The sequence below is a fragment of the Macrosteles quadrilineatus genome, unplaced genomic scaffold, assembly GCF_028750875.1.
Source record: "Macrosteles quadrilineatus isolate MER2022 unplaced genomic scaffold, UCM_ALF_1.0 Scaffold_2__2_contigs__length_208266976, whole genome shotgun sequence".
In the NCBI taxonomy this organism is placed as follows: Eukaryota; Metazoa; Arthropoda; class Insecta; order Hemiptera; family Cicadellidae; genus Macrosteles; species Macrosteles quadrilineatus.
Genome location: NW_026542595.1, coordinates 103,273,135 through 103,297,978, shown reverse-complemented (window position 1 = coordinate 103,297,978; position 24,844 = coordinate 103,273,135). Strand labels below are relative to the sequence as shown.

General features: G+C 36.7%; 2 protein-coding genes across 2 annotated transcripts in view; both read right to left on the bottom strand.

The window, feature by feature from the left end:
* Positions 1-1,677, bottom strand: part of LOC128984706 (proton-coupled zinc antiporter SLC30A1) — a 57,173-nt gene extending 55,496 nt beyond the window's left edge. The window contains exon 1 of the mRNA XM_054404046.1: positions 1,570-1,677. The gene's annotated coding sequence lies outside the window, so the exon portion shown is untranslated. The remainder of the gene's footprint in view (positions 1-1,569) is intronic.
* Positions 482-24,077, bottom strand: LOC128984705 (uncharacterized). Its single transcript, XM_054404045.1, has 6 exons — positions 22,823-24,077; positions 21,706-22,227; positions 20,133-21,662; positions 18,225-20,025; positions 15,445-15,636; positions 482-812 (listed from the first exon to the last, which is right to left on the bottom strand). The coding sequence occupies exons 1-6, from the start codon at positions 24,075-24,077 to the stop codon at positions 482-484; spliced, it is 5,631 nt and encodes a 1,876-aa protein (XP_054260020.1).
* Positions 24,078-24,844: the final 767 nt, after the last annotated feature.

Sequence of the window (24,844 nt, the reverse complement as noted above, 5' to 3'; positions counted from 1 at the left end):
TATCTCGTAGTTATTTTAAGAGGTTTAAATTAGGAATTATTACAAACGATCAGTAGTTGTGGAGTGTACACAATTTTTTCTTGGGACCGTTTTCAATTCAATTTTTAAAATTGAAAAGTATAACTTTACCGCATTGTTTACTACACCTTAGTGTGGTAAAGTGACGGACCAATGGGGTTAAGGATTGAGAGAAAAGAGGTCAAATTGTAACGCTTCAAACGCCACCTTATCAGCTAATAGTGACCAATTAAATTGTTGATTTTCCAACTTCCGCCGAAAACTAAAACTTTCTTTTCATAACCTAAGGAGAAACTAAAAGATTTGTCAACTAAAGCCCCGCGCGCACTGCGCCGTCACGGCCGGCCTTTTCCAAAAGTCGTTCCCATGTAATGTAATGGAGGTGCGCGCACTAGGACGGCACGGCCGTCACGGACGCCACCGCCGCCACCGACGTCTGTCAGAAAGTTCGGAGGAGCGAATCTCAGGACAATTCCGTGACGTCCGTGCTGTCCCAGTGCGCGCACCCCACGGCACGGAAATTTGTATCATGTCTAGAAAGACTTTCATCTAGGTTTCGAAGTAGACATTCGAACTTTTCATGGGTCATCCTAAAGTACTGGAAACATTTGTCATCGTCCTCTACAAGATCGGGGAATAATGTGTGAAATTCACCAAAACCTAGTCGTTTTCTATTTATATTATGTATCCAAAATCTCGCTTTCCTCTTCCTCTTCCTCTCCTCTTCCTCTTCTCCTAAAATTAATCCAACTACCACCACGTCTTCGTCGATATCCATAGCTCCCACACTCTCACTGCTCACAGCAAAACAACTCAATTGCAAAATACATCAGTCCAAAATGCTGTCACGGCCGGCCGTGCCGTCGCAGTGCGCGCACCCCCCCTGAAAAAGGCGGTGACGGCGGTGACGGCCGTGACGGCCGTGACGGCCGTGACGGCCGTGACGGCGCAGTGCGCGCGTACCTTAACAGTTGCAGGAAAGCTTATGAAACATATTTTAAATGTCAGACAGTTCTAGTGAAATAGACGACGTGGAAGTAAGGGTTAAATGGTTTGTGATAATCTTTTACTACCTAAATAAAAGAATTATTTGATTTTTAATGTGTAATAATATGTAAGAGAAAGATATAGTTAGCCTAATGACGTTTTGCATACAAAATAAAAAACTGGCCTAATTAAGGTAGTGTAAGCAACTCGCGTAATAAGTCTTTATGACACTCGTAGAAGTTTTAAAGACACGAGCGTAAGGCTGTTCCTTAAATCTCTACTCGTATATTCACGTGATCGTTCAGTAAACTACATTTTAAAAGACATTAGCCTAGTTTCCATTGTTTTGAACGATTCAGAATGTCAATGACCGTTAGAGTAGAGCTTTGGTTGATTGTCCTGCGAAATGGTAGAACATATTAAGCAATCTCTGGCTTAGCTGATAAAGTTGTTAATAAAATGCCACTAAATTGAAAGATGGTTAGGATTAAAATATGTAAAAGATCAAACAAATACCTATTTACATCTACTGAAAATATAATCACTGAAAAAATGTGTGAATACCTTTCAATGGCAATCCTTTTAATTCCTTTATCAACTTGTTTGTGCACATAATCGGGGGTTCCAGGCCGTGCATGGATATATTGTAGTCACATTCTTCCGAAGACCGCCCCATTTTGAAACAAAAGGTAAATTTTTTTACACACACAAACTACACGAAATGTAAACATAAAAACTCAGCTGATTTTGTGAGACAAAAATCCGTCATTTGTTGATTATAGAATGTAATGCAGCCATGAAAAATAATTAGCATTTATATATTTGTACCGAGTCCTTGTAATGTAGTGATCCTGAAAAACAAAGTCTGTTACGTAGGCAAATAATTTCCTTATTCTTTTAAGTCCTTGGATTTCAAAATTGCTGTAAGGTACTTAATTTGATTTTGAAAATCATACAACAAAACACCCTGCTCTGTGTTCTTTGATAAACAACCCCGTGTTCTAATTTATAACAAGGGTAATGCACTATTGAATTCATTCAACTCAATGGTTTCAGAGAAAAAAATCTTACCTAAATGTTATTAGAGGAACGAGACTGAAAATGCCACGAGAAACAATATTGTCTAATGCAAACACTTCCTAACTGATAACTGGCACACGCTTCTAATCTACTCCAAACTAGCTTGTAACATTGTAATGTTGATAAAATATTACACGCTAAATAAAGTACAACTCTAGGTGTTCGTTTTCGTAATAAAGCATTGAATAGAAATGCAATTATTATTTTACGATGTACCTATACTGATATGATCTAATATGCCTTCATACAAGTTTCGAAATGTTCGTACCTATACTGCAAACCACGATTACTAGAAAAAAGGTTTTTTCTAGTAATCGTGCTGCAAACTATTGCAACATAGAAAACAATATGTTTGACAGATGTTCGATTAGTGGACGATTTCTAGAAGTCACTCCCGTCCTCATCAGGCCCAATTGAGACTGTCACAGTAGCGATCAGTTTCCGATTGGGTTTGATGATGACCGGAGTGACTGGTCGAAATAAAAGTTATTGTTACATCTTCCGGACATTTACGTAATCTATATTTTGTAATTGTTCACGCTATAATTGTGCGTAAATGAAATAATGTACTATTATTTTTACATAGCCTCCTCTAATGCAAGGCTGCAGCGAGAGAAAAGTGGCAACGTCGCAGATCCGGCCTAAAACAGCTGTTGCACTGGAGCGTCTGCGCATTGTTTATGTTTGCATCGTTACTGTTATCACCATGGCAACAGGCCGGTGCGACGTTGCCACACACCAACGCCACGGCCTTGTATCAAATGAGGCTATTATTTCATTCAATATTCACCACACCCTACAATGTTATTTTATTATGTAGTTATTAAGAAATGTAAAAAAAAAATTTTAATCAAACTACACCTTCAACATTAACAATGATACATATCAAACAAATACTAAACAAGGCACTACAATAAAGAATGAAAAAAATTATCAAATAAATTCTTTAAAACTCAATGGTCAATATACTGCCACAAACCAGTCAGTTACTGTTAGATTTACGAACGATTCTTTTGATTACAAAAGTCCAACAACGGTAAAAGTTTTATCGGCTATTGTTGTACGATTGTATGTTCCATTAAAATAAAACGTTTACAATGAAATCGAACAATCAGGCTGGAACTGGTTACTGCGTCACATTTACTGTTTCGGAGAAATAACGTATCGGGAAAATAAATGTTTTAATGCTTTTCAAATGTCCTATTAGAACTGTTTTGATAAGTTATTGGACATTATTTAACGTATATTCTTAACTAAGTTTCTTATTCATTCAAGATATTAATTTTAAAAAAAGTTACAAAAGCAAAGCTGTAAAATTAACCGTATAGACAGTGTTTTTTTTTTATCTATTTAGTTTATTGGTTTTGCTTTGCGTTAAGTAAAACTAGTAATACGGTAATACTAAAAAGATCAGTATACACCTATACATTTTGCAATTGAATTGTTAGAAAGAACTATGATTTAGTTGCAAAAATTCCTTGGCTTTCAGGTTAAAACACACTACATTTTACTTTGTACCATCCGGATATTGGATAATATGAGTTAAGATCTATTTTGTCGAACAAATTATTGGTTCAAACAAAAACTACGTTCCTAAAAAGGTAATTTTTAACATACATTTTTTGACATACGACTAATATTTTTGTCGAATTTGTAGCATTATAACAGTTCTGAAAAGTAACGGTTGTGATGGTTGGTTGAAAAAAATGTTTGTAACAGACACTTGTAAAGTGATATTCATTTGTCAGTTAATCAGGAATAACTGTAAATATATGTCTAAAAATGTTAATATAATAACATATTAACACTTTTTAGAGTTTTAATACATTTGCATCTACCATGTCAACCAAGCTTTTATATTTATGTTGAGTTGGCTTGTCGGACAGAAGTGCGGTGGATTTAACTAGGGTGGTCTGCCATTTCACTTTAGACGCATAAATGAGCGAAGCATTATTTAAAGATTGTCAATGGCTAAAGCAGCTGTTCCCTTTCAACAGATTCACCGTTTGTTTGCCCGATATTATTTAAGTTCTAAAGAATGACAAATTTATCTGATAGTTCATACTGTACCTTTGTAGTGAAACTGGCCATCCTGACCATTTGCTTGTACAGTACTTTGTAAATGGGCATAGCAGGATATACTCGTGCAATCAACATTTGTTCTACAATCGTCAGGTCAGTTAATTCGTTCGGAACACTTGACACATCCATATTATTTAACGCCGTGAATTAAGTTGCATTTGAACGACAACGCGAACAAATCGGTGATTGGTTTGAAGCTGTTAGTTGTTGGCAATGACAGTTAGTGCAAGTGTAAAATTTTAGTGCATCTAATTCATGTCGGAATTGATTAGCTAACTGCCTATCATTATCAGCTTTTTCCGCCACTGCTTCATCTGGTTCTTCTTGTTCACGATGCCACTCTCTTACAATATTTGCATTATTGGTGCGACGACCAATATTACGACGTGGCCTTTGAGGCATGCTCAAAACAAATATAGCAAAACTGTTACTTCCATTGATAAACTGTTACATTCCAACTTTAACCTAGGATGAAAGTAAACATTGAAATGTAAACAAAACAGTTACAAACAATTAACATATGTTTATCTTATTTAAATAAAACTAGATAAACCCATATGCCATAAACCCATTATAATTGTTCTTTCAACTTACATTAAAATGACAAGCGAAATTGCGTGACCCGTAAAATAAAATCCAAAAGGAAATTCGCAAATATATTTTACCAAAACATTGTGCTCAGTATTCCTTAGCTGTTGGCCAAATTTCATATCGATTGGTCAAGCCATTACATTCTGATGCTCTTACAAAGAAGTTACAAAGTGAGGGAAAGTGAGCTTCGCTCAATAAAGGCATTGGCGTCATAGGTTCGTGCCTTGGTGTAGCATCTTTGAACAATTATCAGTACAGTTTCCTGTACTATAGCGGCTCACCCATCCGTTGATATGTTCCACGCACAAAACTGAAGCCCATGTGGACGAGGAAAACGTTAAAGGCTGTGTAATTTTATTTGGATTGAGATTTTGTGAATAATAAGACACACGGCTAGGAGAGAACATTATCTCTTGCTAAATATAAATAGTAATCTAAAATTATCAAGATAGTAAAGTCTAATATAATTCTACTTGTTAAGCGAGCTGGTCTAGTGTGGGACTTCGGTCTCTGAGGTCCCGGGCTCAAATCCCGCAAAAGCACCAATGGATTTTATCAAAGTGATAAAACCACAACCCCTAGCCTGATGTAATGTAAAAAACAATCCCGGGCTCGAGCCCAGTGAACTTGTCAAATAATCTAATTGTCCTAATTGATCAAATTATTATTTACTAGCGAAATTTGATAATCAATTTTAAATAATTGTATAACTGACTCGTCAAATATGGTTTCACAAATACTCATGAATATACTGAGAATTTCCATTGCATTCTTAAAATCCTCCACTCTATTACGTATGAAAAAAATCATGACATTTTTCAATAAAGAATGTCCATTGCAGGAAAAATGTCAGATACATATTTATTTACAAATCTTTATCGTAAAAATTGTGTTATATTTAAATTGAGATTCTCGCTCAAAATAAAAGTGAATATGAAAAAGTTTATTTTCAAGAGAGTAAAGTCGTGTATGAAATCTCTGTGCTTTATTTTAATCTTCTCCCAGTCCCTCAACAATTTGCAGACTTTCAACCTCTTTGCTGACATAGGACGACAGATAACATAGCAGATTCAACCACGTACTACTTTAAATTGTTCTACACAATTCGTTTTCAAACGAAAATAGTAACAAATATATTAGTAAAATGTATAGTTTAGACGGAATTCAATCACATCAAAATATTAATTAACACTTCCCTGATGTTTTACGACTTAGATCTTAAAAGAGCTCTTAAAGCTCTCAGACTAAGACTAAGACGAATATTTAAAAGATAAAAACTCCTTTCAACACTTTATATTTATCTACACTTATACTGTAAAGCTTATATCCATGGACGATATTATAAAGTTGATTGATTTTTACCAGTTATGCCGGTCGTAATCAGGCCTACATGGATATTAAGCTGATATTCATACAGCTGCCTGATTTTTGTTTGGCAACAATTTGACGTTTGGCTGAATTGTACACATTTTGATATTTAACATCACATTGGTATCTATTATCTACATACACGGTATGTAATGAATGTTTACATACCTAGGCTTCGAATATACAATGCCGTCTGGTTTTCAAACAACTGGTAGTCGATTGTAATTTATCATATTTTTTAAATCTATATCCACAGTCTTATTAGACACATTATTACCCATAAATATTTGTTCGATAACGCCAGCCAGTTTTGACTTTTTTTGCAAAAGAACTTTTTTTTTTAGATTATGTCATTAATTTACAGTCCAATGGCAGTAAAGCCCAAACAGATCTCGATTTGGAATCGAACCAGCGACCATCAGCCTAGAAGGCAAGCACCCGGTTACCCATATCATTCGGCACATTTTATTATTTTCATTTGATATCGCTTTCACATGAAAGATTTGTGTATCCCCAACAACATTAACAAAAAGTTTAAAACTACCACTTGTTTAAAAAAAAGCTAATAAGCAACTCAAGTTGAACGTTGAACAAATTTCCTTAGTTGTCATTAGTTGTTCCTTTTAGCTGACGATCACGGTTAAGTTCCGCGAAGTCTGACAAACCTCCTAAAAAGTTCCGGGTGTTGACTAGACGTCTTCTTATCAGTAAACAGTCTGGCCTTGCAGTAATAATAACGCGTTTGTTTTGGACAATGCCTTGTAATTCGAGTATTACTTCCAATGTGTAAAATACGATTGTATGACTTAATCCGGGCATCTGTTCTTTTCTTAACCTGTGATATTAGAACAGAAAACATAATGGATTATGAACTGAAATAAATTATGTCACGAGCCCGAATATACTAACCGTAACCGCTAGTTTGGATGCTTTTTGACAGTTGCATTTAATATTATTATTACAAACACATTTGCTTTCGGACCAGTGACGTTTATATTTTCATGATCCTTGACGGTTTCTGTTTTAATGTACATGAATAAAACTGTGTAGCTGTGCAATGTAAACCATAATAAGTAAAATAACTAGTGCTGTCGACCGAATCTGCTCAATACCCGAAAAAATATATTATACTTAGTATTTTATCGTCTGAATTGTTCGGTTAGTAAAAAATGAAGATATATAAATAACGTAGTCACAGTGTATCTTGAAGTTAATAATTATTTTAATCAATTTTTAAACTTTTGAAAAGACACCATGCCACTCGTCTTGGAAAATTAATAAAAAAAAATATTATGCTATATTGAAGAGAAACAAACTGATTTATGGTCAAATTAAAAATGCCTAGACTTCCAAAAGGAGTTAAACCACGTTTTTTACTTTGTGTTATCGACTGGGAAAAAACTTGAAAACATTTTGTCTTAAATGCGATACAATTACTTTTGTTTGGTAAGAGGGACATGCTCTATCTTGTCTCCCAAAACTAATAAATGTAGATAAGTTGTATCAATTCATCTGAATTGTAACGGTTTATCTGATCCATTTGTCCTGACTGCCACTTAATCAAGCTATAAAGCTTAGTGACTTCCATTTCAATCAAAATATGATATTTTAACATTCTTGTGTGATCTAGGTTTTTTTAGTGTAAAAGAGAATTTTTATTTTATGGTTAATTTAACGTGTATGTATTTATTATTTGGTGAAGTAAAGGAGTTTGTTAGTTTAAAATTAGGGTTTTAAGTTACATTTGGGTTCTAATAGATTGATGCTAGAAATCATAAAATTTAAAGGAATAAAAACGACTATGTGCAGATAAAAATGTGATTAATTAATTTAAGTCACATATGTCATTCTATGAATATCTTTTGGGTTTCAGAAAATGTTAGTGAATCATTCCAAGTAGTATTTACTCTTAGTTGGTGCTGTAAGATGATTTCACAAGGAGACAATTGCATCCTGATGAAGATTAAGAAGATTCACTAATGGAATAATAAGTTAAATCTGTTGTGTTCGTAAAATCAAAAATAAAATCTTGTGGGGAATAACTCGAGTGAGTATCAGTCATTGGAAATCCGAGAGTAAAAAACAACCAGACTTTGACATAAAAACTACACATGTTACTACAACCGTCCTTTGGATACAGAACTAGACATGCGATGGAATGCCACTTGATAAAAATTAATCAAATCTCCTTTTAAATATTACTAGTTAACCGCCCGTGCTCCGCCACGGGAATATTGTCGGCAATATAATAAATAATAATTAACAAATACTGTTTATGTTTGTATTTTATTTAGGGGTTGTTTAATTTTTTACATGAAATAGAACTGATAGTTTGCCTGTCTAAAATATTTTATGTTAATCAAACCGATATATTATTTTAACCAAATGAATGTTTTATATTAATTCGAGTTTCATTTGAAAAATAAATAGTATACGAACTGGGCAATGCTGATAACCTAATAAGCAGCTATTTATGATATTTAGATAATTTGCTCAAGTATATTCCTATATTCGTCGTTTTTTTTTTCATTACATTTGTTGTATGGAATAAAGATAGTCACTTAGCCTACATGTAAATCACGCATCAGCAGTTGGTCGCATTTCACGAATCTTCTACCTATACTGTGAGTAAAAGCTGTGTTTACGTCGTATATATAAAGTTGGGCTTACTTTGTTCAATGTTAGAGGGTATTAACGGTCCAATTTGATGGAAAAGGAGTCGTGGATTTTAAAACTATGTAGACTACCACTACCAGAAATATGTTGATTCAAGTGAGACTTAGAACTGGCCATTTCAAATGCAGATTTGTATTATATTTTACTCTTAACTCTTAACTCTCTTGTTTTTTGTCTCTTGACCCTTAATACTTTTTTTATAGTCGCTGTTGATAAGATTTTCCATAAACTCAAAATGTTGATAAGGAGTTCATTTTACCTTCCCCTTGTGACAACATAGGGAAAAAATAATTGTGTCCCAGTTAGTCTGTTCTGACTCAAAATTCATAGATTTGCAGTACTGACAAATCCAATCTAACGACCCCAATTCAAAAGAGTTGGTATTTTTTTTTATTTTTTTTTTTTTTTGGACTTCCAGAGCACATTTAACACAATCACTGCTCTTTACCTTTTTAGTTCGATGGTTCTCTACATGTTTTTTTTCGTTCTGTATGTCTCTTTACGCCCGGTTAATGATTACCTTTTCTTTTTCTTTTTGTACTTTTCACATCATGGGGTTAATGATAAAGTTTTATAACGCTATAATGACCCGAGTCAACATGGCCATTAAACATCAAGTCAGATACTTCTTCGCCAGAACCGAAATCGTAAGTCACAGTTTCTCAAGCAACTTCCCTGTGTAGGCCTACTCGAACAGATATAGTTAGGGTATAGTTCACTGATAAATTGTAGTTCCAAATCCCAGCGTACTCGCCATCTCGAGAAGGTAAAATTTGGATGTCGAACACTGATCTTGAGTAAGATTAATCACTTACGATCAAATGTTTGTATGTTTACCAATCTTAGCAATTATCTATACAACTTGCAAGCGGATTTCCCTCTGATTGTTCTGGTGGCTATAGAGAATAAATTATATTGATCAAAACAATAAGTTTCCGTCCCCTACTATGGGTATTATTTCACATTCAATACTCAAACTTAAACTCAATTACCACTTTCCTTCAGATCACTTTGCAGGAAAACTTAAACATTTTTGTGTCCCAGTTAGTCTGTTCTGACTCGAAATTCATAGATTTGAAGTACTGACAAATCCAATCTAACGACCCCAATTCAAAAGAGTTGGTATTTTTTTTTTGGACTTCCAGAGCACATTTAACACCATCACTGCTCTTTACCTTTTTAGTTCGATGGTTCTCTACATGTTTTTTTTTCGTTCTGTATGTCTCTTTACGCCCGGTTAATGATTACCTTTTATTTTTATTTTTGTACTTCTCTCACCCTGGGGTTAATTATAAAGTTTTATAACGCTATAATGACCCGAGTCAACATTGCCATTAAACATCAAGTCACATACTTCTTCCCCAGAACCAAATGGTAAGTCACAGTTTCTCAAGCAACTTCCCTGTGTACTTGAAAAAAAAAATCACTGATATATTGTAGCTCCACGTATCCCAGCGTACTGGCCATCTCGAGAAGGTATAGTTTGGTACCACTGAACGTCTAACACTGATCTTGAGTAAGATTCGTCACCTACTATAAAATGTTTGTATGTTTCCCACTCATTAGCAATTATATGTACAACTTGCAAGCGGATTTCCCCATGATTATTCTGGTGGCCGTAGAGAATAATTTATATTGATCAAAACAATAAGTTTCCGTTCCCTACTATGGGTATTATTTCACATTCCATACTTAAACTTAAACTCAATTACCACTTTCCTTCAGATCACTTTGTAGGACAACTAAAACATTTCAAAAATAAGTTAACAAATACACTTTCCTTGATCAAAATCGTGTGTTTATAAAAAGAAACTCCAAGTTTAATAATTGCATACCACGATTACTTTGCATACTGAAAGTGAGGTTATAAAAATAATAACAAATGTCTGACAAACATTAAACAGCTGACGAATAATTTATAAACTGTGTATTATATTCTTCAATAAGAATTGTATTGACTCGACCTTTAAAGGGCTGTAGGTCGTAGCCCTTAGAAAAAACGTAAATTCTAAGGAAGTTCGGCAAATCTACACACTATCCCCTTTAATTTGAGACATAAATCTTGTAGATCGGTCCAGTAATTACTGAGAAAACAGTGTTACAACTGTGTATTAAATATATAGATAAAACAATTGGTTCGTAGACTGTGATGTTTTAAAGTTGTAACTTGCCAAAAAGTACAACCATTGACTTTCGGATAGATATCTATATGGATCAGTTCTCGACAATGTTTTCATATAAAAAGGACATAGTAATGAGCCTGTCACAGATTGAACTAGTGCTTTACATTTTATTTTATATCTTACTTTTTGTTACTGGAATAGTTGATGTGGAATTAAATAAAGCTATATTTTTCAAAAATCGTTCTATCAGCCTGACTAGGTTAGAATGTATTCAGAGAGGTAATTTACATCATAGCTATCTGTCTATGACTCTCTTCATTTCGTCCATTTTGATTAAAACTCTAGAACAAATCATTTTAACATGGGAATCAAATGCCTAGTTGTATCAATAGTCAAAGGTTATACCAAACATGTGCTGACACCTATGAGTTAAGTTTTGAACTAAAACTGTTTAACTTTTCGTTGAACAGTGTCGTTAGTACGGTTAGGTCTAATAAATTGCCGAGCAGTGTAAGGTTATTATTTTCGGCCAGGAGGCATTTAAATTAATTTCCTTAAATAAATATAAAAAATTTGAACTGTTCGTAGTTATAAATAAACGATTTAGGACCGTTTCAACTCACAACATTTTGACATACTATAGAAATTTATGATTTTTTTAAGGAAGGTAATTAGGATAGTTAGTTTTAAATATATTCCCAATTTTACTAACTACCAAATATGTAACATAACTAGGTGTACAATGCAGTTGTCTGCTTGCAATATTGAGTGGAGTCAGCATATTCAATGTCAATGATATATTTGGTTCGCATTTTAAATAGAATGCCTATTTGCAGTATGTATCCAAAGTCAATCATAAGTCAGGATTAAGTGAATGAATTGTCTACTTGCAGGAACCGTATATGTATACAATGTTTCATCCGGTTCTCATAAATTAATTGCTTCTGATTTTGTTAGAATATAATTTTATCTTAACTTCACTAATTAGTTTTTTTATCTGAGCCATTCATAATTTAATTTTGTAATAAGAATGCATTTTTTATAAATACATTAACTTTTTGTTTGTAATCATTTCCTACCAGCGAATAATTGAGATAGGCTAATCGATTCTTAAAATTATCAATTCGTTTAAGTATAGGCCTATAACTTAGGTCTAGTTTTATTTTAGCAGTTAAAAGTAAGAAATATATCGTCAACGACTTTCAAAATATCCCTTTTGTGCAATAAAATTTATAAATATGACTATTTTATTGTCTAAGTTACACCGTTTAGTCTTAAACCTTACCTGCAAACCAAGTGGTTGTGATTTCATTTCGTAAAATGATTTTGTATTTTTAGCTACAAGTACATTTTTTACAAATTTACTTGCAAATCAGGGGCGGTGCGATTTTTGTTGGTATGATTATGTTTTAGTGTTTTTTAATGACCCCGTTTATCTCCTCCTTCTCCAAGCAACATAGGCCTAATTAGTTGACTATTCATTGTTGTTAAAAAGAACAGAACTATTTTACAATTAAATATTAACGGCATGATTTTTATCACTCAATATAGAACTGATTGTTAATCAATTCGTATTACATACAATAGACTAAAATATGCTCTTTAGTATTCATCCGATTTTTGTCTTTTGTACTGTATTTATAATGTAGTAGATTTGTTGACTAACATATGTCGAGGCTCTTGTTTACTTTTTAGTGTTTACTCGCAAATAATGTCATGGCGACCAATTAATTCATAAGGCCCAAGTTAAATTTCTAAAAGTTTGCATTCAAGTAGGGAAAAATCCTATGGTCCGATTTGTACCATTTCAGATTTATACCTTCCCATGGTTGGGTACTATGACTGTGTTAAATTTCGTGCAGATCGCTTCAGCCGTTCAGGAGGAGTATTTGTAAAACAAAAGCTGGAGAGTAGTATAAGAGCTTCGCTCGCTCCGCTCAATAATTATTCTAGGCCTAAGCAATATTCGTAACAATGTAATCAGCATGAACGTTTAAACACTATTTCTTCTTTATAAATAGTTCTTATTTTCTTTATCGTTGATTGCAGTTGACGTAACCTGAATCAACAACGGCGGGTGATTGGGCGTTATCTAATTGTTGTTTACATCAGCAACAGAACAACAATTACATTGTTTTCTTCGAATACAATGCGAGACATTGAGTCATCTCTAGGTGGTTAGTATTGTTGCTTCTGTAAATCTGGAGGTAATTTTGACTTTTGACTTTTATAAAATCGATTTGAGGAAGTTGATATTACTTTTTAGACACTAGTGCATTCTGTGTCTGACTGGCAACTACATACTTTTTTAATAAAAGAAAAAAATAGTGACAGCTGGTCCATATAGAGGGGATGTCTACTACAGTATCCAATAGTCAAAGCAATGAACCTGTTTGGTACTGTTCAGTATTAATAATTTATCTCTATGTGTGTTTGTAAAAACGGTAAATTTCGTTGAAATCATCAGATCGAAAAAAATCCTAAACCTATATTGGTTTGTATTAGTTGTCAATTTAACCCAATTAAACCAATATGGAAGGAAATGTTTATGGTGGGTCTTTCACTCAAAAATGTGTTATGAATTTATAAATACATAGTTATAGGAAATGTAAAGACTGAAAAGGCCAAACATAATTGGACCAGTAATTTAGTGTTGCCTTATTACTATTATTCTCTTATTGGTTTGAAAGGAGATTGTCGTTTGACACAGATATTTTAATTGATAAACACAGTATCTCCAATTTGTTACCTCCTCTTGTATACTGTAAATAAATTTACAAAGAAGCATTGTTCTGTTTAAGAACCATATAAAAAATAAATCGTCGTTTAATGGCAGGTAGGAATTTTGTACTTAAAAACGCGAATATTCGAACTTTGTCAGTCAGTACCTCAATAGCTTAAAACCATTCTCGGTATTTTCCTGTTAAAGGGAACATTCATTATTATCGATGATTTTCAATCGATATATCGATATTAACGAATTTAAACCTATCAGCTGACAACTACGATAAACAAATATTGTTCAATGTTGTGTTGTAAAAATTGTTCAGTATAAAAAAAATATTGAAATGAAACCGTTCCAAACCAACCTAACAAAACTAACCAAACTTGTTTTAACATTTAAAAATTCCGTTTAATATTCCCCACATGCCTTTTCTGTAATCAAACGGAATTTTTAAAATAGTACAGCAAGTTTGGTTGGTAATGTTAGGTTAGCTTAGAACAGTTTTAATCCATAATAGACTTGATTTTAGCCTAAACAAGATAGTAGTCAATTTGTAATGGATCGTAAAGGGAAAGAAAAATACCGATATATCGATTAAAAATCATCGATAATAATGAATGTTCCCTTTAACAGTAAAGTATCCAATTCTCAAATGCCAGGAACATTAGTCACTATGCATAGTCAGCCACAACAGAAGATAAGTAGAGAGGGGAGTGTTTATTTGGGGGGGGGGGGGGGGTTATCCGGTAGTGATAACCAGGCCGATCTGATAACAATGCGATGACCTTGCTTTTAAACAAGCTTCCCGCCAATGTAGCAGCCGCGGTGGCGTATTGTTCTGTTGAATTTTGTGTTACTGTGACTGAGGGTTAAAGCAAATCACCCGATCCATAGGTAGCAAGTAACAAAGCTAAACAACTAATTCGTGTCCACAGGTTTGCCTTACTCTAAGACCATTGGATATAATTACATATTCAATGCTAAGGGGGGAAGAGTAGCATAAATGTACACAGATTTGAAGAAACAATATGCAACACTCTCGAAAGAACAGTCAAGTACAGGTTCTCAATTAGACACGATTCCATGGTAATAGTTCGCCCTCAAGGTGGATAGGACAATCAAGACGGTACTGTAGCACAATGGAGAATTTGTTAACCACTTAAGATTGTTTTACTATCATAAATACCAACTGTATGATTAACTGTACCTAAGGAGGTTAAAGGCTTTGTGTCTAGAAGCAAGAGTCCAATTCGTTTAAAGATCTTTCACAAACATTCTATAAACACGATTCCTATATGTTTACAGAGGTTCGCATGCTGTACTTCTAGAAGCAGCGTCGTATTAATTTTTTTTTCGTAAAACAACGGAATCATTCAGTGTATAAAGTTCACTGGCTGGACTTCTACAAGTCCTTCTATTTGTTTAAACATTTTATTTTTCGAGTAATTCCTGTAATATACGAATGTTAGACATATGGCTAAAGAAATTCGAGGGCTATTCGTCTTGATTCTAGAAGCGCGTGTTAATTTATTACTATGTTTCAGTAAAACAACTTCATCATTCGGTGTATCAGATTCACAGGATGAGTATCTACAAACAGCAGTTTCAATGAGTTCAATTTGTTAAAAATTAAAAATTTTCACAAAGTTTCGATAAAACCCTATTTAAATAGCTGTAGTAGATTCCAACGATTACATAAAACCAACCACATTGGTCTTATGTGATTGTTGGTAGATACAGAGATCTTTACTTCTAGAAGCATTGTATTAATTACAACGTTTTGGTAAAGCCAACGCTATGATTCTGTGTGTGGGGTCCACAGACTGGATGCCTACAGGCGGCAGTTTCAATTTCAGGTTTGAGGTCACTCCTGCCACGGCCTTGACTACATCCTCTCCTCCACTGACCCACATTGACTCTACCTTCACCGTCGCGTCCATTTCTTTCTCTCCTCCTCGCTTCCGTCTCGTCACGTAGAGGTCATTCCTCCCGAAGTTGTTTTTGTGTCAATAGAGACAGTAAAATTACAAATCTTAGAAGCCTTAACTTTACATTCCAGTTAACATCACATTCCAATGTTACAGCAGTATTCGGTTTTAGAGAAGAGATGTATTTGGACGTACTTTATAAAATGATAGTATACAAAACAAACTTAGGAGACAATTTTTACAGTTGGTACATCTGAGAATTTCTCATTCCCTATTCGAATAAAAAATCAGCAAGAACTAGTTCATTCAGATGATATTTCTTCCCTGGATTTTAATATTCAATGCTTTAAGTAACTGTGTTAGCTTTATGCATTCAAACTATCATTTTTTTTTAGTTAGAGGTATGTGGCATTTTACTTAACTCCTATGTTGTTAACTTTAATTTCCAGCATTGAAAACGCAATACTTTTATAAACTTTGTTCATTAAAGATACAAATGGTTTTATCGAATCGTTTACTATCGCTCGTTTGATTGTAACGGCACATAACATTATTTGAGTTTATGATCTGATTTCAAGCATTTTTGAGTAATACCATTTCGCCTCAATTGTTGAGGACCTTTACACAATATTTAGAACATTACATAATCATTCATTATTCTCAATTTCTGGTCATGATAAAGATTTGGTTAGAATTAACAACAAATCCTTAGGTGCATGTCACTAATTTTCTTTAACACATACGGGGAGCTAAGTGAGTATATTTCTGAGTATACACAACTGTGAATATTTGACTTCAATATGTATACTTTTGATCTAGATATTTAATTTTCAAATTATGGTAAACCTTATTTTTTATAAACTCTGGGTTGTCCGCTAATGAATTAGATAAGATGATTTTAGTTATCAACATTATTTACAAATGAAAACGATGAATTTAAGTAATACTTAGGCAAAATACCAAAGTAAATGCAATTTAAAGCTTTAAAAAAGCTTGGACGAAATTCACAAAGGTACAACATAAAGTGTTGTGGTACACCTGTGTTTGAACACACAACATCTGCGGTTTACGATTAATGGCAACACTGAGAAACGCTACTAGCACATGCATAACACATGAGTCTATCAATAGTGTCTATGTAGAGTTGTACAATTGTGTGCGCGTCATGACCTTCTGAACTATGTTCAGGATTTTGTCCATCGGCTTTTATATCATAGAATAATTTAAAGTCGATCACTTGAAATTCTAAATGTTGAATTTAAATTGACGTAACAAGGTTTTAATTTTGTATTGTTTTTACCAAGGAATGAACATTCTCCCTTAAAATATTAATAGGATCAGTTTAAAAAATGTAAGGGTGGTTGATTTCCGTTACGGGGGTAAGTTTTGTAACTAAAACGAAATCCATGACAAAAGATTAACTTTAATCCGTTCATATTGTACATACACTTGAACTCACTGAAAACACAGAACAGTAATAACTGAAGATTAGCAAACAGGCTCTGATGCAGATCAAGAAGATATTTAATAAAAGTGTACGAAGCATCCTCTCAAAACTGTTTGTTCTTGTATATAAAATACAATATAATCACATAGGTTCTTCCTCTGTATGATAAGATCCATCACTGGCTGTTTAACTATTACAATTTCCAGTATACAGACTGTGTAAAGATATATGTACAAGTCAACACAATATTATCAATGGTTTGACAATGTGTAATTCACTGTACTCGGTTTATGAGGCTATCACCGAAATATTGGTAGAAAAGGCATTGTTTTTTTCTTAACTCAGGAAATTGGAAACTAGATATAAAATTGCACAAATAATAATGTAGCTGTACATTGTACTTTAATGTTTAAAATTCAAAGTTACGATTTTCCTTGAGCACAAAAGTAACACCTGTTACCAACTGACCATAAAATCCTTGACCCTCTTAAAAGAAGACGTGCCTGACCTTCAGATGACCCATTACGATGGAGTCAAGTTCGACAACACAATTTAAATTTAAAGAAATAATCGTCGTACAGTAACGAATGATATAATAAACGAATGCTAAACACAATAGTAAATCGATTTAGCATAGAATGTGACAAGATTATTTCAGTTTAGAACATTAATTAAACCCTTAGGAGACCAACTTCCGATTTTTCAGATGTTGGTATTTTTTGCTAAAAAGACGCACTTCAGATTTATCGGGAGTTAAAACAAACTATCATTTTAAAAAAATCAAGAACAGCATGCAACAAGAGGAGCGTGCTTTTCAAAATTGATAGCATTTTTCTATAACATTGCAGAAAATGTTAACTCGTTGAATGATGGTGATGGGGATTCACTCTGCTGATTTGGGATTGGTCGCTGATTTGGCGATATTGAAATAAACTTACACGTTTAAACAAGTCGACCGCACTAATAATACTTAAAGTACTTTACATTACCCTAGTACGTGTATCAAAGCTCGTTTTAAATATATGCAGTCGTTAAAAAATTATACAGTGGAGACCATTATTGGACACTCAGTATTAGTTTTTTTGTCATTTTGTATGTATTTTTCGTGATAAAAAGTATCGATTATAACCCGTACCGAAAAAGATTTTCCACTTCTTCCATCACAGTAAAACCTTTCAAAAAGCACGCGAAATCTTTACACATATTGTTGTAGCACAAAGACGCTTATTACGTTTGCCTGTGGTTTGGTTTTGTTGGATAACAACACCGAAATCTGTACAATCCCCTGCGGTTTCTGAGCCTGTGCTTTGTTTTTGTTGGGTAGCATCGCCGTAATCGGTATACTCCCCATCCGTTTCTGAGCCTGTGGTTTTTTTTTGTTGAGTAGCATCACCGTAATCGGTATACTCCTCTTCGGTTTCTGGGCATGTGGTTTGTTTTTGTTGCGTAGCATCACCGTAATCAATATACTCCCCTTTGGTTTCTGGGCATGTGGTTTGTTTTTGTTGCGTAGCATCGCCGTAATCGGTATACTCCTCTTCGGTTTCTGAGCCTGTGGTTTGTTTTTGTTGCGTAGCATCACCATAATCGGTATACTCCTCTTCGGTTTCTGAGCCTGTGATTTGTTTTTGTTGCGTAGCATCGCTGTAATCGGTATACTCCTCTTCGGTTTCTGGGCATGTGGTTTGTTTTTGTTGCGTAGCATCACCGTAATCGGTATACTCCTCTTCGGTTTCTGGGCATGTGGTTTGTTTTTGTTGCGTAGCATCACCGTAATCGGTATACTCCTCTTCGGTTTCTGGGCATGTGGTTTGTTTTTGTTGCGTAGCATCACCGCAATCGGTATACTCCTCTTCGGTTTCTGAGCCTGTGGTTTGCTTTTGTTGCGTAGCATCACCGTAATCTGTGTACTCCTCTTCAGTTTCTGAGCCTGTGGTCTGTTTTTGTTGCGTAGCATCACCGTAATCGGTATACTCCTCTTCGGTTTCTGGGCATGTGGTTTGTTTTTGTTGCGTAGCATCACCGTAATCGGTATACTCCCCTGCGGTTTTTGAGCCTGTGGTTTGTTTTGTTGGATGATAACACCGAACCCGGTATACTCCCCTGCGGTTTCTGAGCCTGTGGTTTGTTTTTGTTGCGTAGCATCACCGTAATCGGTATACTCCTCTTCGGTTTCTGAGCCTGTGGTCTGTTTTTGTTGCGTAGCATCACCGTAATCGGTATACTCCTCTTCGGTTTCTGAGCCTGTGGTTTGTTTTTGTTGCGTAGCATCACCATAATCGGTATACTCCTCTTCAGTTTCTGAGCCTGTGGTCTGTTTTTGTTGCGTAGCATCGCCGTAATCGGTATACTCCTCTTCGGTTTTTGAGTCTGTGGTCTGTTTTTGTTGCGTAGCATCGCTGTAATCGGTATACTCCTCTTCGGTTTCTGAGCCTGTGGTTTGTATTTGTTGCGTAGCATCACCGTAATCGGTATACTCCTCTTCAGTTTCTGAGCCTGTGGTCTGTATTTGTTGCGTAGCATCACCGTAATCGGTATACTCCTCTTCAGTTTCTGAGCCTGTGGTCTGTTTTTGTTGCGTAGCATCGCCGTAATCGGTATACTCCTCTTTGGTTTCTGAGCCTGTGGTCTGTTTTTGTTGCGTAGCATCACCGTAATCGGTATACTCCTCTTCAGTTTCTGAGCCTGTGGTCTGTTTTTGTTGCGTAGCATCGCCGTAATCGGTATACTCCTCTTCGGTTTCTGAGTCTGTGGTCTGTTTTTGTTGCGTAGCATCGCCGTAATCGGTATACTCCTCTTCGGTTTCTGAGCCTGTGGTTTGTTTTTGTTGCGTAGCATCACCGTAATCGGTATACTCCTCTTCGGTTTCTGAGCCTGTGGTCTGCTTTTGTTGCGTAGCATCACCGTAATCGCTATACTCCTCTTCAGTTTCTGAGCCTGTGGTCTGTTTTTGTTGCGTAGCATCGCCGTAATCGGTATACTCCACTTCGGTTTCTGAGCCTGTGGTCTGTTTTTGTTGCGTAGCATCACCGTAATCGGTATACTCCTCTTCGGTTTATGGGCATGTGGTTTGTTTTTGTTGCGTAGCATCGCCGTAATCGGTATACTCCTCTTCGGTTTCTGAGCCTGTGGTTTGTTTTTGTTGCGTAGCATCACCATAATCGGTATACTCCTCTTCGGTTTCTGAGCCTGTGGTTTGTTTTTGTTGCGTAGCATCGCCGTAATCGGTATACTCCTCTTCGGTTTCTGGACATGTGGTTTGTTTTTGTTGCGTAGCATCACCGTAATCGGTATACTCCTCTTCGGTTTCTGGGCATGTGGTTTGTTTTTGTTGCGTAGCATCACCGTAATCGGTATACTCCTCTTCGGTTTCTGGGCATGTGGTTTGTTTTTGTTGCGTAGCATCACCGTAATCGGTATACTCCTCTTCGGTTTCTGGGCATGTGGTTTGTTTTTGTTGCGTAGCATCACCGCAATCGGTACACTCCTCTTCGGTTTCCGAGCCTGTGGTTTGCTTTTGTTGCGTAGCATCACAGTAATCGGTGTACTCCTCTTCGGTTTCTGAGCCTGTGGTTTGTTTTTGTTGCGTAGCATCACCGTAATCGGTATACTCCTCTTCGGTTTCTGGGCATGTGGTTTGTTTTTGTTGCGTAGAATCACCGTAATCGGTATACTCCCCTGCTGTTTTTGAGCCTGTGGTTTCTTTTGTTGGATAATAACACCGAACCCGGTATACTCCCCTGCGGTTTCTGAGCCTGTGGTTTGTTTTTGTTGCGTAGCATCACCGTAATCGGTATACCCCTCTTCGGTTTCTGAGCCTGTGGTCTGTTTTTGTTGCGTAGCATCACCGTAATCGGTATACTCCTCTTCGGTTATTGAGCCTGTGGTTTGTTTTTGTTGCGTAGCATTACCATAATCGGTATACTCCTCTTCAGTTTCTAAGCCTGTGGTCTGTTTTTGTTGCGTACCATCGCCGTAATCGGTATACTCCTCTTCGGTTTTTGAGCCTGTGGTCTGTTTTTGTTGCGTAGCATCGCCGTAATCGGTATACTCCTCTTCGGTTTCTGAGCCTGTGGTTTGTTTTTGTTGCGTAGCATCACCGTAATCGGTATACTCCTCTTCAGTTTCTGAGCCTGTGGTCTGTTTTTGTTGCGTAGCATCACCGTAATCGGTATACTCCTGTTCAGTTTCTGAGCCTGTGGTCTGTTTTTGTTGCGTAGCATCACCGTAATCGGTATACTCCTCTTCGGTTTCTGAGCCTGTGGTTTGTTTTTGTTGCGTAGCATCGCCGTAATCGGTATAATCCTCTTCGGTTTCTGAGCCTGTGGTCTGTTTTTGTTGCGTAGCATCGCCGTAATCGGTATACTCCTCTTCGGTTTCTGAGCCTGTGGTCTGTTTTTGTTGCGTAGCATCGCCGTAATCGTTATACTCTTCTTCGGTTTCTGAGCCTGTGGTTTGTTTTTGTTGCGTAGCATCACCGTAATCGGTATACTCCTCTTCAGTTTCTGAGCCTGTGGTTTTTTTTTGTTGCGTAGCATCACCGTAATCGGTATACTCCTCTTCGGTTTCTGAGCCTGTGGTTTGTTTTTGTTGCGTAGCATCACCGTAATCGGTATACTCCTCTTCGGTTTCTGAGCCTGTGGTTTGTTTTGTTGCGTAGCATCACCGTAATCGGTATACTCCTCTTCGGTTTCTGAGCCTGTGGTTTGTTTTTGTTGCGTAGCATCACCGTAATCGGTATACTCCTCTTCGGTTTCTGAGCCTGTGGTTTGTTTTTTTGGGTAGCATCACCGTAATCGGTATACTCCCCTTCGGTTTCTGAGCCTGTGCTTTGTTTTTGTTGGGTAGCATCACCGTATTCGGTATACTCCCCTTCGGTTTCTGAGCCCGTGGTTTGTTTTTGTTGGATAACATCACCGATATCGGGATACTTCCCTGCGGTTTCTGAGCCTGTGGATTGTTTTTGTTGGAAAACAAAACCGAAATCGGTATACTCCCCTGCGCTTTCTGGGCCTGTGATTTGTTTTAGTTCGATAAAAACACCGAAATCGGTACACTCCGCTTTCATTTCTGAGCCTGTGATTTGTTTTTGTTGGATAACAACACCGAAATCGGTATACTCCCCTGCGTTTTCTGAGCCTGCGGTTTGTTTTTGTCCAATAACATCGCCGAAGTTGGTACACTCCGCTCTGGTTTCTGAGCCTGTGGTTTGTTTTTGTTGGATAACAAAACGAAATCTGTACACTCCCTTGCGGTTTCTGAGTCTGTGCTTTGTTTTTGTTGGGTCTCAACACCGAAATCGGTATACTCCCCTGTGGTTTCTGAGTCTGTGGCTTGTTTTTGTTGGATAACAACACTGAAATCTGTACACTCCCTTGCGGTTTCTGAGCCTGGGTTTTTTGTTTTATAACAACACCGAAATCGGTATACTCCCTGCGGCTTCTGAGCCTGTGGGTTGTTTTTGTTGGATAACCAAACCAGAATCGGTATCACCCCTGTGATTTCTGAGCCTGTGGTTTGTTTTTTTTTTTTTTTAACATCACCGATATCGGGATACTTCCCTTGGGGTTTCTGAGTCTGTGCTTTGTTTTTGTTGGGTCTCAATACCGAAATCTGTACACTCCCCTGTGGTTTCTGAGTCTGTGGCTTGTTTTTGTTGGATAACAACACCGAAATCGGTATATTCCCCTGCAGTTTCTAAGCCTGTGGTTTGTTTTTGTTGGATTTCAACACCGAAATCTGTACACTTCCCTGCGGTTTCTGAGCCTGTGGTTTGTTTTTATTTGGATAACAACACCGAAATCGTAATACTCCCCTGTGGTTTCTGAGCCTGTGGTTTTTTTTGTCATAACAACACAGAAATCGTAAAACTCCCCTGCAGATTCTGAGCCTGTAGCTTGTTTTTGTTGGATTTCAACACCGAAATCTCTACACTTCCCTGCGGTTTCTGAGCCTGTGGTCTGTTTTTGTTGCGTAGCATCACCGTAATCCGTATACTCCTTTTCAGTTTCTGAGCCTGTGGTCTGTTTTTGTTGCGTAGCATCGCCGTAATCGGTATACTCCTCTTCGGTTTCTGAGTCTGTGGTCTGTTTTTGTTGCGTAGCATCGCCGTAATCGGTATACTCCTCTTCGGTTTCTGAGCCTGTGGTTTGTTTTTGTTGCATAGCATCACCGTAATCGGTATACTCCTCTTCGGTTTCTGAGCCTGTGGTCTGCTTTTGTTGCGTAGCATCACCGTAATCGGTATACTCCTCTTCAGTTTCTGAGCCTGTGGTCTGTTTTTGTTGCGTAGCATCATCGTAATCGGTATACTCCTCTTCGGTTATTGAGCCTGTGGTTTGTTTTTGTTGCGTAGCATCACCGTAATCGGTATACTCCTCTTCGGTTTCTGGGCATGTGGTTTGTTTTTGTTGCGTAGCATCACCGCAATCGGTATACTTCTCTTCGGTTTCTGAGCCTGTGGTTTGCTTTTGTTGCGTAGCATCACCGTAATCGGTGTACTCCTCTTCGGTTTCTGAGCCTGTGGTTTGTTTTTGTTGCGTAGCATCACCGTAATCGGTATACTCCTCTTCGGTTTCTGGGCATGTGGTTTTTTTTTGTTGCGTAGCATCACCGTATTCGGTATACTCCCCTTCGGTTTCTGAGCCCGTGGTTTGTTTTTGTTGGATAACATCACCGATATCGGGATACTTCCCTGCGGTTTCTGAGCCTGTGGATTGTTTTTGTTGGAAAACAAAACCGAAATCGGTATACTCCCCTGCGCTTTCTGGGCCTGTGATTTGTTTTAGTTCGATAAAAACACCGAAATCGGTACACTCCGCTTTCGTTTCTGAGCCTGTGATTTGTTTTTGTTGGATAACAACACCGAAATCGGTATACTCCCCTGCGTTTTCTGAGCCTGCGGTTTGTTTTTGTCCAATAACATTGCCGAAGTTGGTACACTCCGCTCTGGTTTCTGAGCCTATGGTTTGTTTTTGTTGGATAACCAAACCAGAATCGGTATCACCCCTGTGATTTCTGAGCCTGTGGTTTGTTTTTTTTTTTTTTAACATCACCGATATCGGGATACTTCCCTTGGGGTTTCTGAGTCTGTGCTTTGTTTTTGATGGGTCTCAATACCGAAATCTGTACACTCCCCTGTGGTTTCTGAGTCTGTGGCTTTGTTGGATAACAACACCGAAATCGGTATATTCCCCTGCAGTTTCTAAGCCTGTGGTTTGTTTTTGTTGGATTTCAACACCGAAATCTGTACACTTCCCTGCGGTTTCTGAGCTTGTGGTTTGTTTTTATTTGGATAACAACACCGAAATCGTAATACTCCCCTGTGGTTTCTGAGCCTGTGGTTTTTTTTTGTCATAACAACACAGAAATCGTAAAACTCCCCTGCAGATTCTGAGCCTGTAGCTTGTTTTTGTTGGATTTCAACACCGAAATCTCTACACTTCCCTGCGGTTTCTGAGCCTGTTGTTTGTTTTTTTTTTTTTTTTATAACAACACCGAAATCGTAATACTCCCCTTCGGTTTCTGAGCCTGTGGTTTGTTTTAGTTGAATAACAACACCGACATGAATCGGTATAGTCCCCTGCGGTTTGTGAGCCTGTGATCTGTTTTGGTTGGTAACAACACTCAAAATCGGTACACTCCGCTGTCATTTCTAAACCTGTGGTTTAGATTAACTTAAATTATAAATATAATGCATCATCAAGTGATGATCGTTACCAGACTCAGATATCATTTGTCGTTAGACTACCAAATAATCAATTAATGCTTTATAACAGCAGGTGTTAGATATTGACAAGACCCGGGATTGGACCGTTCG

What these genes read in the sequence shown, in the direction of transcription:
- LOC128984705 (XM_054404045.1), bottom strand. Translation starts at nt 24,077, where the DNA reads ATGTTAAAAAAAAAAAAAACAAACCACAGGCTCAGAAATCACAGGGGT. An exon ending in GGCTCAGAAACCGAAGAGGA is followed by an intron (nt 21,663 to 21,705) that starts GTATACCGATTA and finishes AACAAACCACAG; the next exon opens with GCTCAGAAACCGAAGAGGAG. An exon ending in TTTGTGCTACAACAATATGT is followed by an intron (nt 15,637 to 18,224) that starts GTAAAGATTTCG and finishes CAACTTCGGGAG; the next exon opens with GAATGACCTCTACGTGACGA.